Source organism: Corythoichthys intestinalis, chromosome 5, assembly GCF_030265065.1.
Source record: "Corythoichthys intestinalis isolate RoL2023-P3 chromosome 5, ASM3026506v1, whole genome shotgun sequence".
NCBI lineage: Eukaryota > Metazoa > Chordata > Actinopteri > Syngnathiformes > Syngnathidae > Corythoichthys > Corythoichthys intestinalis.
In genome coordinates, this window is record NC_080399.1 from 27,200,731 (window position 1) to 27,216,895 (window position 16,165).

General features: G+C 37.3%; 1 protein-coding gene across 1 annotated transcript; it reads right to left on the minus strand.

Moving 5' to 3' along the window:
• Window positions 1-4,174: 4,174 nt before the first annotated feature.
• Window positions 4,175-16,053, minus strand: LOC130916031 (patatin-like phospholipase domain-containing protein 2). Its single transcript, XM_057836376.1, has 9 exons — window positions 15,864-16,053; window positions 8,842-9,074; window positions 8,712-8,777; window positions 8,414-8,623; window positions 6,261-6,321; window positions 6,024-6,188; window positions 5,801-5,945; window positions 5,559-5,684; window positions 4,175-4,343 (listed from the first exon to the last, which is right to left on the minus strand). Exons 1-9 carry the CDS (start codon window positions 16,051-16,053, stop codon window positions 4,175-4,177), a joined length of 1,365 nt encoding a protein of 454 aa, XP_057692359.1.
• Between the last annotated feature and the right edge of the window lie 112 nt (window positions 16,054-16,165).

The window sequence follows — 16,165 nt, forward strand, 5'->3', positions numbered from 1 at the left end:
TTTCTAACCACATATTACAGGTAAAACTGTGGAAAAAAAGTATGTCCAAAAATCTACTCCAAGAAAAATCTAACTAGAATAAAAAAATCTTGAACATTTATTGTTGTAAATTTAAAGTTATGTTTTTTGTTTTTTTTAAACCATGTATTTCATCAGTGTGATTGATTTCAGTCATGAATAATACCGATAGTTTACTTTTACTCTTTTATTGACGATTTATGTGATTTCCAAATTGAGGGATTATTTTTATAAGAAAAGTATCTGAATCATGAACTAAACTGAAAACGTTATTAAAAAATATTCCAAGTTAGGAAGTAAATTTTTTTTTTTTGTAGTGCATATATAACTCATGAGTCAATATACAGTAATTACAAATTATATTTCACAACAAACTAAAAGATGAGTCAAAATTGGTTTTAGATATAATTAGTACACAAAAATATATTTGTGTGAAATATGCATTTTGTTTAAACCGTTGACTGACGATTTTTAGTATTACAGCATTTTACATTTTATCTACTTCGTCAAAATGAAAAGACAAATTACTTCCTACTGCTGTTTACCCCATTTAATCATTACCTTTCTTATTTTGCACAGTTTGACTACGAACAAGGCAAACAAGGTTGAGTGGTCAATGCAGTCGACCTCATGTGTCAAATGTTTGCATAAATGTCATATGGTATGCATCAAAACAGCTTAGCATTCATAACTTACTTTCACAGTGTATGGAATAGAGGTCACAAAGACAAGCCATTTTAAACTTTTTTGTTTTTGTTTTGTTTTTACAAATTGATTTAAAACAAGACAAATTGAAGACAAATCAATGTACAGTATCCTTGATTTCTAAAAGTACAGTGATCCCTCATTTTTCGCGGTTAATGGGGACCAGAAAAGCCACAAAATAGCGCCCAAATTTTTGTGTGTGTGTGGAATTTATTTATTCAGCTTTAGCATCGGAAAGAGATACATATAATACATGTTTTTTTAGGGCTGTCAAACGATTACAATTTTTAATCGAGTTAATTACAGCTTAAAAATTAATCATAATTAATCGCAATTCAAACCATCTATAAAATATGCCATATTTTTCTGTAAATTATTGTTGGAACGGAAAGAGAAGACACAAGATGGATATATACATTCAACATACGGTACATAAGTACTGTATTTGTTTATTATAACAATAAATCAACAAGATGGCATTAACATTATTAACATTCTGTTAAAGCGATCCATGGATAGAAAGACTTGTAGTTCTTAAAAGATAAATGTTAGTACAAGTTATAGAAATTTTATATTAAAACCCCTCTTAATGTTTTCGTTTTAATAAAATTTGTAAAATTTTCAATCAAAAAATAAACTAGTAGCCCGCCTTTCTTTATGTCAATAATTACACAATGCTCATGGGTGCTTAAGCCCATAAAATCAGTCGCACCCAAGCGCCAGCAGAGGGCTACAAAACTCCCAAAAACACAAGTAATAAGTTGGCATTGCACTGTGCTGTCATTTTAATCTGTTTGAGCGGGGCATGTGCGTTAATTGCGTCAAATATTTTAACATGATTAATTAAAAAAATTAATTACCCCCCGTTAACGCAATAATTTTGACAGCCCTAGTGTTTTTTTCCCACTTTTTTCCCCCCAGAGTATAATTTTTTTTAATGTTGTTGAAATTCGCCTCCCCAGTCAAGCCGCACGGAAACGGCGACAGCCAAAACAAGTGCCGCTCGGCCGATGCTGCCTTGCGTGCGCCAACCGGGAAGGCAGAACTTCGCGCGTTCTCTTCTTATTTTAACCCTTTGTACTGACTCCATGTTTCAAAAGTTTGAAGAAGACTCACCGAAAACAGGTTGACAATTTATTCGTCGACAATGGTCAAAAACAAGGCAAAAACAGACGACGGAGGGACAATTCTGGATCCAAAACAAGGCTTCATTTTTCCGAGCAGCAAAATCTGTGTTATCTCAGTGTCCAGTGTTTTTAAGTCCATGATGTAGTCGGCTGGCTGAAGGTGTGTCCGGGCGTTGCTTTGGGATCATCCCTCTCTAGCCGGTTTCGGGCTGTTTAGGTTCGTGCGTGGATGGGATGTGGTTGCCACAGCGACCGACGCTGGTCTTGACGTCCCAAACACCTGCTATCAACTTTGTTATCCGGGCTGGCACTACTTGTCGGAAAAAGAGCGCTTTGTCCTTGCAGAACTGATTTGCATGTTTTGGTGCGTCAATCTTGCTCGTGGCGCACACGTTGGGCTTCTATGATAAGATGGTGTTGTGTATCTATTCTGTTTCTTTAAACTATGGTGTGCTATTTATTTTACAATAGGTGTGTTTAGAGTAGTGCAGTCCTACAGTGAATATGAGAAATGATACTATTCCCTGATTAATTATATTACGTGTGTTCGAGTAATGCAAACAGTTAGACGGTGCCTATGAGAAACTGTACCATTTTTCCTTTTCCCCCTCATGAGCGCCGATAAGGTGATTCACTTTACTGTGTTCCAGGCCACTGAGTGAAGTCTGCCTAAACTATAGTTAAATGAATGTGTTATACTAATGCAAACAATTAATAAGTGGTTTTCAAGCACTTCAAATGTAATAATTATGATAGGTTTTAAACATGTCACTGTCCCACCGAATTATTTTTAAACAAGAATAAAACAGAAAAATTCTTGGCTTTATTAAATGCTACATTGAGTGAGTCCACTCAAATCCACTCAAGCAGCTCACTTACACACAATGAGTTGCCACAGCAACTGTTTAACAAGTTAAACGATGATTGAGGCATGCGGTGCTTTGGAGTTCGCATCTCTGGCAATATCAAACATCAACGTCTGTCAATCATTGTTAACTTAAATAAGCAACTCCAGTGCGCGCAGTGTTTTACCAACAACGAGCAGAGAGGGAGGGTGAGATTACGCAACTGGCTCAGGACAGCTCATTTGTTTTATTTTTTTAATTGAAAAAAAATCTGTGATGCACTGAGGGGCCGAAGCTTGAAGCGCAAAGTAGCGAGGGATCACTGTATGTATACGCTATCGTTATTCATTTAATTACTGGTAGAGTTTATTCCTATCTAACGTTAGAGTTGGCCTGCGCAATATATGGTTTGAACATTGTCATCGCAATCTGCGCATGCGCAATAGTCCTATCGCAGGACATGCTATTTGTGCCCTCGAGTCAAGACTCCGAGTCAACTGATTTTGAGAATCTGCCGATACGGAGTCCCGATGAGGTACCGAAAAAAAAGTTTTTTGTTTTTTTTTCTTTGACGCTTACGCTGCCAAGAACAGCCTCTCACTTTACACAATGGATGAGTTGCCACAGCACACTTCTGGCTATGTACCAATCTTAACAATGATTAACACATTTGTGCCTTTGATTATAGAGCTAAGCTACAAAACTGTCAATTATTGTTAACTTTAAGTACTAAACGACAGCTGCTCTGGTCACCAAGAAAAAGAGTTTGGTTGCACTGCTTTTCAAGAGGTAGCGTGAGAGGCTGTACAAGCATGAAGCAAAAAAACATTTTTAAATTGAAACCCGACCCTTTTCACCCGATTCCAATACTCTGTAAAATGGCGGGATCAACACGATTTCCGATCATGTTCTAATGAATTCATTGCAGTCATAGTGAATCAACTAAGTCTTCCCAAACAGCGCTATTGTTTTAATATCGCAATATATTGCAAACCCCCGCAAAAAAACGCTGTCAGTTTTTTCCAATATCTTTCAGCCCTACGTCAGAGTTTCTTGTTATTTTTGGGTAACTCATTGGCTACCATTAATGGTTATAGACTTCCAATATACTTGAACTGGGAGGGCGAGCAGTGAATCTTTCAGAGTCATTGATCGTGATCGACATCTAATTCATTTGATTTGGGAGGGGCTGGTGGCACTAGGGTTGTAAATGACCAGTTCTATGACAAAACGATGCAGTATAGTTTTATATATACATAATGTACAGTTTGCCGTTATTACAAAGTCAGTCACAATTCAGTTTCATACACGGACCTTCAATTGATGTATCGATCCAGCTAAATATATCGATACACCCCTAGTTACCGCCCAAACCACTAACTCAAAGCGCCTCACTCTGAACTGACTCACACGGGGAAAAAAACTAAATTAACTTTTCACTACATTCCATTGAAGCAGTTTTATTGAATGATCACTTCCTCATGATGTTATTTCACTCAATTCTGGCTTCAAGATAGGAGTAGGGGGCGGAGTAAGGGGTGGGTATGTGTCCGACACCGGGCCAGACGTGGGCGTACTCTTGTCCCGGTTGGCCCACAGGTTCAGGTCTGATGGCAGGCTGGAGCATCTTCGCATCCTTGGTGTAACCCTGCAACACATGCTTCTCATAAGGGTGGGGCAGAGTAACTTCATAATTTCAATTTTGCGGGCTGAAGCGATGGTTGCTCTGAGGATGGAAGGGACGGACTTATTTGAGAGGGTGGGGCTTAAAGTTTGGTTCTTAATGTGTGTTATTTGTGTTTATTTTTCAGGAAACCCAGTGAGCATCATGGAGTGGACGATGTTGGAACGCGCTTTTGCTGTTGGGGCATTGTTTTCAAGCGGTCACTCAATCGTCGCACCGTGCATGCCGTAGACATTTTAATATTGCCCCTTGTTCCACACCCATCTGGTTCACTGTTTGCGGGAAACAGTCACTGATCATGTTGACAAATGACAAAATGGTCAGATGTCACTGATACAGCCTGTTTTCTTCAAAAAAAAACATGGGCCGATTATGCCAACTCGCAATTGTGCACACCAAACAGTTACATGTAGTGTGTGTAGAGAACATTGATGAAGTTCTCTGGGTTTTCAGGACTCCCATACCGCATGTTTTGCTTATTTACAGATCCCGAAAGATGGAAGTGAGCCTAATCACTGAAGAAAATAAGTGCGTCGTCAGACAAGCCCAAAAGCGCTTCACATGCATTTTCACGAGCAATAAAATTGCTTGGATTAAGTTCCTGCACTATAGCTAATTTGTAGGGATGAAATTTCAATTCTTGATGGGGGATTCGTCTCACAGAATGAGCAGACAACCCAAGAGCAGATGTGTGTTTGCGGGCAGACCGTCGGAGAGATCTTAAAACAGATTGTCTCACCGCGTCAATGTTTTGGGGTGACCTTGCTGTTCGTCGGAGAACAGGTTTCTTTTTCTTTACATCACCCATTTCCCTGAAGTTTTTTTACGCATAAAATAATTGACTGCCTGCCAGGAACACGACCACGGGGGGCAATATTGAAATGTCTACGGAATGCACGTTGCATCGTGACGACTGAGCGACCGCTTAAAAGAAATGCCACAACAACGAAAGCGCGTTCCAACTTTGTCCACTCTATGATGCTCACTTGGGTTCCTGAAAAATAACCACAAAATAACGCACGTTAAGAACCAAAATTTAAGCCCCACCCTCTCAAATAAGTCCATCCCTACCATCCTCAGAGCAACCATCGCTTCAGGGCGCCAAATTTAAATACGCAAGTTGCTCTGCCCCACCCTATGTAACCATAATCTTCAAAATAAAGCCCTCTTTTACTGTACCCTTCATCCTCCTCCTCCTCTTCATCATCATGACCCTTGTCGTCATTGTGGCGCTTGTAGAAGCCTCCCGCCACCCTGTAGACCCAAGTCAGGTCTCGCCGCACGCCTGGCAGCCAGTGAGCCATTCTAAAACAGTAGTGATGTTCGAGGTGTGATACCACAAAATGAAAAGATCTTGCTCTTCCCCAGCCAGCACGATACAACTCTGACGTTTGTTTTGACCTTTCCTAATGAACTGTCACCTTCGCGCCAGTGAAATGGCCTTGCCGAGGGACTTAGTGCTGGGCAGCCTCAGGAAGGAGGAAGTCATCTTGTGTGTAAACAGCACAGCTACATGAGACAGAAGACCCCCAGCTGGGTGCACTTGTCTGCACGCAGTACACAACACTGATGCACAAAAATTAAAATCATAACTTGAAATACACAAAATTGAGGAGCATTAAATTTTGTTAAATTATGGCTTACCCTTTTTGAGGTTAACGGGGAGGTTTTCTATGGCATGAGGGTTTAGCCACCAATGCTCCTTACTGGACCCTAGAACTTTCAGTGGTCCCACAACCAGATCACAGCATACTGGTTTGGCTGAAAGGGCCTTCAAACTCCTTGGGGGAGGTTCACAGTCTATGAGATCTGTACAGTGAAGTGTGATCTCAAGATCTATACATTTGATTAGTAACTAGAATAGGGTTACTTTTCTCTTACTGTTGTCTTGCAAGAAGCGGAGCGCATCCATCCAGCCATTGTGGCAGAACTCAGCCATGGCCTGTAAAAATGAAATTAGCTTGGTATAGTTTTTAAGAATAAAACAAACTAAGCTACACTTTAATCTAGGCTTTCATCAAGGTTGAGCAATCTTAAATTGAAAAACATTAACGTCGCCAAGGGTCAGGCCACAGAAATCAATATTAGTCCTGTAGATGGCGCAACATGCCTTACACAATGGCAAACAAGATTTGCCATGAGATGTGAGTCTCGAGGTACATTATGTCCTAATTTGACTAGTTGTCATTGTAACACTGCATCAATTACTTTACATTATATAAATCAGGCTTGAGCAATTTTTTGTACTCATGATTGAAATTAAAGAGATAAATTTTTGTCCTGAACGCCAAACAGTTTGTTTTAATTGAGATGAAACCCTTTATTTTTTAATTATTCATGATTAGATTCTTATTAACTGATGATCTAAAACATGGCTAAGAACAAAAAAGACTACAAAAAGACAAATAATTGTCAAGGAATTAAGTAATAATTAACAAAATACCTAATTTTAAAAATCATATGCATTTAAAAATGGAAAATAACTAAAAACGAATGTAAATGTACAAATATTATACATTTTATATTTTTATAAATTAACTGAATTTTTTTCACTAAAATAACTGAAAATATGGAGGGAAATAAAAAGTATGAGTAAGACACATACAAAACTAAAAAATATATTCTGTTATTCATGTACATTTTATAATATTTTCAATAACAATTACTTGAAAATGATATGAATTGAATGCAACATGAACATTTTTTAATTGAATTAACTTTTAATTTGATTAGTAACAATCTATTAACCGAATATAGTATTTCATGAGGCAAATCTATTTTTTTTTTAAAAAATGTGATTAATCTATTTTCAATCAATTAATTCACTATTACAACATGAAAGATAATTTTACATCACATCATAGACTTCATAATATATTGACATGACACGGGGCACAGGGCCGACCCGTAGGGGGCCTATTTTCAAACACTTCAAATTCAAATATTTTCAAAACCAAAGCTGCTACCGATCTAAAACCAAAACAGGCACATACCTTAGGCATATATGAGTCTCCATGAGCAGCGGCATCAAAAAATTCTAAGTCGTTCCCTTATAAAATCCCGATTAATTATTTTTACATAAGTGTAACAAAACTTAAAATGGCTATAAAATTCTCAGATTTTACACTAGATGCACAAAAAAATCACCATATGCAGAGATAATTACCTATATTTTCAGGATCAATAGCAATATTTAACATATATAAGTTTTTGCCCAAAATAGCAACTTAAATTGTTTTTTTATTTACTGCAAGTTTTCAACAGCTAATAATTCAATTTTCACATCGCGGACGTAAAACAGTTTCGATTGTTGGTTAAAAGCAAAAAAAAAAAAAACCCATGCAGTTAGCATTTATTTTACGTAAATATTGCGATCTATGGTGCAGTAAGTAAGAAAGTAAGTCAGTAAGCAAATTAGCGGCCGCCAAATGTAAACAAAGCTTTTTCTACTGAAAATTCTTGTGAATAAATGCTTAAATCCCTGAATTCTTTATAGATATGGACGTAAAACAGTCTCGATTCTTGGTTAAAAGCAAAAAAACGGGCAGCTAGCAGTTATTTTATGTAAATATTGCAACGTATAATGCCAATGCTGCAGCAGCTAATTTCACCCATTGATTTTTTTTCACGTTTCAAAATGCATGGATGGTACGAAAAATATAATATTTACCTAGAATCCTCGAACAAATCACTCCTGAGACAATTCTTCCTGTTTCTTTGCGGTACAGCTTTCCTATTTTTTCAACCTACATCCGGCGTTGCATCGCTTCATGTGACCAACTGCTAATAAATAAAGCATACGGCTGTGAGTTAGATAACGAGTAAGATGGCCTGTACGTCTGAAATGCATTGACACAATTTGCGACAGAAGGGCTGCTTCTCCCTTATAAAAAGCATCCTGCATCAAGACTTCCTTAATTTTTCTTGGCAACTCATAATATTTTAAGCGATTTGGATTTATTTGAGGCCATTTACCAAAGCAACCCCTTATTTACTAGTGCATCAATTCTGTTTGGAGCAGATTGCGGTTTCACCTCTGGCTGTGGTGGGAAGAAGGTGCTGGTCACCCGGTACATGTTCTCCGAGTTGACCTGGATGCTGACGTTGTTGAAGCGAACCTGGTGAAGACTGGGCGTGTTCGCCCGCGGGCAAAGGTCGCTCTCGCCGGCGTATGCCGACACGGTGATGGTGCTCCTATGGTGGCAGCGGGGCAGATTGTCACTAGCCGCACCGTCCACATAGTGCTGAGAAGGGGTGGTAGAAAAGTTTTTAAAAAAAGGTCAAGATGCAGAGAAAAAGCCAAGGAAAGGACTTTGAATGCTGTTCTCTCACCACGCCACGATAGGTAGGAGGAATGACTCCTGAGTAGAATGGTACAAAGCAGCTACATAAAAGTGCCTAAAGGAAATAGAATAGACACATAAGACATTGTGAGAATAACAAATGAATCACACTGCTCCACCTGAATGAGCTCCTCTCGGTTTTCAAAATCAGACACCAGGACATTCTTGCCATCGGACACACGCGTCAGTGAAACACAAAGCTTCCCGGAGGCACGGATGTGGGCGTCGGCTGGCAGGCAGGCCAGCAACGACTCCTTCATCAGCTTCAACAGGTTGTAAGACGGATGCAACGAGCCCAGTTTGTGCTTCCGGGCCTCCTTCGCCATAAACATCAAATCCATACAGCACTTCTCTGAGGGGAACACCGACAGACAAAGTGCTGGCACAAGCTGCATTGAATAGCAAAGTAATCATTCACTGCTACCACCCCTACCACACTAAAAAAAAAAAATAGGGTGTTGAACTGACATAAAAAAATTATGGAAAGAATTTGCACCTGATAATAATGCTTTCCTTCAGCATTTAGCAATTGTGTCCTTTTAACATAAAGCACACATGTCTAGCCAATATTAGGCACTCATGTTGCGCGAACATAAAGCACTGTTGTTGAGCCAACATAAGGCACTCATGTTCACCCCAAAATACATGTTGAACCGACATTAAAGAAATACATAACTTGCACCTGATTAAATTGCTTTCCTTCAATATTTAGCAATTGTGTTCTTTTGACATCATGTTGAGCCAACATAAGGCACAACTAGGGCTGTCAAATTTATCGCGTTAACGAGCGGTAATTAATTTTTTAAAATTAATCACGTTAAAATATTTAACCGATGCACGGAACAACCCACTCACGCATTGCCGCAAACAGACTACAATGGCGACGTTCTACGTATATACAGAGCTAAGAGGGCAGTGACAGGTGAGTGGAATGGATACAGGCATTCATTTGGACCGTGCTTTTAATTGCGTAAAGCTTTGACATCTCTTCCACAACAATTATAACTATTGAGGCAAGCAACGTGGGGAAGAATGACAGGAGTTGATCTTTTTCTTAACACCCTGCACTGTACAGGACACAGTGATGATATATTAATTGCAGCCGCCACACACAGTCATGGTTACGCACTTCCCATCATGCATTTGGACAGAACAGTTTTGTCACTACATTATCATTTACTGAAAGCTCAACACATACACTAGATGGCAATATTTAGTCACTATATACAAACTCACATTTATCCTTTAAGAATCTATCCGTGGATCCCTTTCATAGAAAGAATGTTAATAATGTTAATGCAATATTGTGGATTTATTGTTATAATAAACAAATACAGTACCTATGTACTGAATATATATATATATATATATATATATATATAGAATGTATATATCCGTCTTGTCATATCGTTCCATTCCAACAATAATTTACAGAAAAATATGGCATATTTCACAGATGGTTTGAATCGTGATTAATTACGATGAATTAATTTCTAAGCTGTGATTAACTCGATTAAAAATTTTAATCGTTTGACAGCCCTAATTTAACGTAAATGGCCGTCAATGGCATCAATTTATATATGCCTCAATGGAATCCAGTACATTGGCATCAATAGTAGCGACATTCATGATAGTCAATGGCATGGACTTACATAGCTGTCAGTGGTATTGACTTACTTAGGCGCCACTTCAATGTCAATGGCCTGTAATGGTAAGTGGTCAAAAATCACAACCACCTATGTTTTCCTGTCATTGAAAATGAAGGGAAAATGTTTGCCATTAAAAATGAATGGGATTCCAGTCATTTTAATATTTAAACGGTGCCGGTCGGTCAAACGGTTTGGAGTCTCCACTGCGCCGAAAAAATGTGGATGATAAGATTCCGAAAGAAATAAATAAAAATAAAGTTGAGGAATTTTACAAGCTGGGCCTTTGCCTTTCAAAGTCCCATCTAATAAAAAATCTCTTTTCACATACAAAATAATAATTCAATGGTGACGGTACCAATGAGGCGTCCCTTACTTTTTCAGGGAGTTGGAAATCCTCCTTTTAAATCTCGCGAGAAATCACGAGACTATTGCAATTAGTTGGAAAGACACATTAACATGATGTTGCATCAACAATATCTAATCAAGCTCCTCATTCACTGTTCATGTTTATGTAGAGACTGCATGATTCAATCATGCTCACCTTGGAAACATGATGGTTTCTTGCTGAAAATGCACATTGTCTTTTAGTAAACTTTACAACCTGCCTGATTCATTTTTTTTGATTGCAGTTGAAATAGATTGGACTGTTATTGCCATCAATGGCACTGACATTTTGATCACTGTCTGCTGACCTCCTAGTATAATTGGACATCTATCACTGTCAATGGCAGCCAAAGAGTTAACTCTGTAAAATGTGCGAATCATAGTTTATGCTGCAAAGATACTACTATTTGATTTGTATACTCCTAAATTTAATCCACTTTTTTAGGATGGGACAACTTTTTAAAAGAGCTTTGGTGATGTCCCAAAATCATTTTAGGCTATGTATTGTATAAAATTCAATTGTGAGACTAAATTTACAAACATTTGTGGCAGAAGTGACAAAAATGCTAAAAATAACAAGGTATGATTTGTCTCGGCTCTCGTTTCAAAATAATTCCACGGAATGTGTGCTATACTTAAAAAAAAAAAAAAAAAAAAAAAATAAAAAGAAGAAAAAAGTAGGGTGTGTGTTACATTGTCATTATGACTCAACTGAGGGTGGAGGACTGCAATGGAGAGGAATGCATCCTTAAGTGTTTAAAAAACTAATTCGTGTGATGCCCATTTGGAAATTAACACTAATTAGAGACTGCACTGTAAAAATACAAAACTCCATTTGAATACTGTAATCCCAGAAAAAAAAATGGTACCTGATTAATAATTAAAATTTTCAATGCCATATTTCTTCATCAAGCTTATTTTTAACCATGAAATGGAATCATTGAGTAACATAAATGTATGCATGTAGACCAAAATGACAAAGAGATGATTCACTACAGTTGTCTTTTTTAAACTATTCTGTGGAATTTGTGAAATTTATGACTCAAAGGGTGCACTTTGTTAAATTTGAGTTCTATAAAGACTTCAACAGGGGCCGTTAATGTGTCCACACCTCATTTACCGGTATGTTATGCACTTCTAATTTAACCCTTTCTAGGGCACTCATTTAACTCTTTGCCTGCCATTGACTGTGCTAGATGTTCAATCCATATTGACTTGAAGGGGATGGCAGAGAATGAATGCTGCCATTCCTCCGAGTCAAACTGGATTGGACGTCTAGCACTGTCAAAGGCAATGAGTGTGCCAGTCCTCCTAGATTATTTGTTCTTGTTGTCAAGACAGTTAATGGGTTAAATACTACAACATTTTTAAATAAAAAAACAAAAACATTGTTGTTGGGGACCATAACGAGAGTGTATTTCTGTTATATATTCATTTTATTTCTCCTTATTAGAAAATTATTCAAATATAATTTTATATATAAAAATATGGAGGAGCACTCTGAGAGATAGGACCACTGCCTAAGCAGCCAAATTCAAAGCATCACCATATGTCTGACCTCTTTGACCTTTGACCCTAGCTCTTCTCATCAAATCGCCTATACCCCTGCAAATTTGAGTTAAATAGGCTAATCAGTTATCAAGTTATCACGAAATTCATTTTCCGACCTCTGTGATCTTTGACCTCATGACCCCAAATATGACCCCCTTATTCATTGTTGAGTTATCATGAACACAAACATAAAGACAAACAGATATAGGGAACCTAATACATATAACCTCCACCTATATTTTACCTACTGGTGGAGGTAATAAGATTAAAAAAAAAACACACGCACACAACGCAATAACAATCAATAATTTAAAAAAATACATAATCCACATACGTGAGCATCACATTTTGGCCATTTTCGGACTATAAGGCGCACACACAGTATTTGACACGAAAACGGCATTTGTTCATAGTTAAGCCGAACTGGACTATAAACTGCATCCGTCCTAACTGTATTATGTGATATTTACACCAAAAGATATTAACCAGTTACACTTTATTTGACAGTAGCATTATGAGACTGCCATAAATCCGTCATAATTATGACACGACACTGTCATGAGCATTAATGAATGCTTATGACAGATGTCATTAGGTGTCTCACTTTTGAATGGAAGTAAAATATCTTGACTGAACGTAAATGGAATTAGTGACAACATTTGTCAAAGTGTTACCTATTAACTCAAATAAATTAAGAAATAAACCAAAGAATTCAAAATGAGGGGAAAAAAATGACTTGCCCTATCAATGGTTAATGCCTAATAATATATACTGTACTGCAAAGATACTACAGTTTAAACTGTATCATCTAATATCAATTAAGCTCAAATTTAATGATTTTAAATAGTTTTAATAGTATGCAAAACTGAAAAAGGACCATTTCTCAATGATGTTTTATTTATAAAGTATTAGCTAAAAAATGCACTAAAATCATAAGCGGATTTTAAGGGGGGGCACCCCCCCCCGGTGGCCGAAAAGTGTCAATGCATGAAATCGACTTTCCTATATATATGTATAAAAGTTGTAAAGCAATAAAACTGCAACAAAACTTAATGAAATGAACAAAAAATATATTTTTATAATGGGTCAAAATTATTTTTGAACAGATCATGTGACTAGCACCTTAGACGGTCATTTGCTTTGCATATAATTTTCAAAAAAAAAAAAAAAAAAATAGCGGCGGGCAATTTTATTTTTAAAATGATTTTTTTTCTTTGATTGAAAATTTTTTTTTTGATTGAAGCAACTTTTTGGGGGGATTGAATATATAATATGGCCCAAACACAAAAAGGATTGCTTCAATCAAAGAAAACTTTTTCAATGAAAAATTAAGTGTTCAAATGCAAATTTTTCAGTCTCAAATATTTTTTCGCATTCGAAAATGTGTTCTATGATTGAATTTTTTTGTTTTTTGATTGAAGTGAATTTTCTTATTGAAAAAAATATATATATTTTTTAAGCAACTTATTTTTTGATTGAATAATAAAGACAAAACCGTCCTAGCCAAAATTTGGAGCAAACACAAATCAACATTACTTCAATCAAAAAAAAAAAAAAAAAAACTTTTTTTGAGTTCCAAATTTATTTTTGCATTCAAACACATTTTTTTTTTTTTTTTTTTTTATTGAAGCGACTTTTTTTGGATTGAAAATATATATTTTGATTGAAGCAACTTTTTTTTTTTTACTGAATACTAAAGACACAAATCTACCTCCATATGGCTCCGCCCAGGGGATACTATTTTTGACTGGGGTAACTACATTGGCACGACACCGGCGGGCGTACCATATTCAGTGGATGACGATCTTGGCAAAAAGTATTGCCTAAGCAGCCTGATTTAGAATTCCCCTCAAGTATGATGGGAAACAAAAAAAAAACGCTCATTTGTCAACTTATTATTATAAATATTCTTGTAAGTTAATTTTGTTGCTGACACTGCGTTTTGGGTAAGCTTGAGAACGATAAACCGATACGACCAGATATCTGGTTTTACACGTGAGAGATACAGCTTTATCGATAGTAAAGTTACCATTCAACAGTAATTAGCCATTAAATATTTAATGAACCGATAGTAGAGATAGAATTCGGCTATCGCAAGCACAAGAATCGGCTTCTAATGCCTAGTTCAATGCATTGCTTATTATGATAATAATTTAGCTTTTACTTCACATGCTGCGCTTGTGTCATTCACCACACAGCGCACTTAACTCGAGACCGCACGCATGATATAATATGGACAAGCACTACTCACAGTCGTGGTTGCCTCAACTTCCCATGCATTTCGGCAGAACCGCTACTAGTCGCCGTCATTACCCGATCGTCACGGGCGTGTCATAACAACGCTAGTTAACGAAACCACTGTAACGCACGCTCCGTAGCATTTTCTTCACAGCCCAAAACGAAACTAGTAGTGGCAACGAAAAAACATGCTAAAACAATGGACATTGTGATCACCGACGCCAGCGACATGCAGCGATTGATTTTCAACGCACCCAGGAAAACAAAAGTCGGACTTTGAAGTGATGAAGGCAGCCAGATGTGTTCGCATGGGACAGAGCTTGTGTGAAGTGTGGAGCGGTACAGAGATCGTGAGTTTTTAACCCTGAAAAATAACCCACTTCAATGGTGGAAAGGGCGGCATATTGTTTCCACGAAACGCAGTCTACTTAAACATGAACATGTGGATTAGTTGATCTTCCTCAAGAAAAATCTGCCCTTCAAAAAAGATATGGACAGTGATGAGGAATAAAAAATGAGGAAGCACAGGCTTAAGTGAATGACTTTGCTGTGTATTAGGTTAAAGTAATGATTCCTGACCTGTCTGTCTAAAATGCCATGGTTTTATTCCCCCAATTATACCAGTCGTAAAGCATAAGTTATTATTTATTTATGATAACACTAGCAGGTTTAATTCTTTTTTTTTCTAGAGCTGCTGCATATAATTAATATTTTTTGTTTCTAAGATGTTTACGTTGAAAGTTTGCACTCAAATTACTTACCGTTTGGTAAGTAATACAGTAATTGAAATACAGTAATTGAATTACTGCACTTTATTGTTGTCTGCCACTGGAGTTTTATTTTATGATCAATCCCATCCAACAAAATGACGGTCACATAGTAAGCCTCATTTTTTTTTTTTTTCATAAAAAAATAAAACATAACATTGGTATGAAATTTTGTTGTTTAATTTTGCTATATTAGAAATGTGGTCTTTTTATATGTTTAAAATACTGTACAAACACACAGAACAAATATTTAATATCGTATCGTTTTCACTCTATCGAACCGTATCGTTCTTACACTGTATCGAATCGTATCGAATTGCTCGGCCTTAAAAATGTATCGTTTTTTAATCGAATCGTAACCTGTGTATCTAGATACATATCGAATCGGCTTCATGCCAGAGATTCCCAACCCTAGTTTTGGGGTCATCAGCATGTTGTGCCCCCCCTACCCCAAAAGTCAAACTTCGCCTATGACTAAAATAATCATGATCATTAAAAAAAAAAAAAAAAAAAATCATCAACATTAGTTGAGTGGCGGCTTTGATAACTCACCCAGGGGGACTCCAGTGGTGAGGGAGGCGGCCATCAGGGCACCCGCTGAGGCCCCGTAGATCTTGGATGCATTTCGGATGAGATGCGGAAAGCGCTCCAGGATACAACTACAGGCGCCTACGTAATAAATGCCCATAAAACCACAGCCGGCGAAGGAGATGTTCCACTCGTTCTCCCTTAAACTCGACATTTTGGTGGTTGTATACACAACATAGTGTCAAAACGTGTGCTTGTATTGCGTCCACATCACCTGTGTTGAGTGTGTTGGCATCCAAAGGTGAGCTGATAGCGCTCCTCCCTCT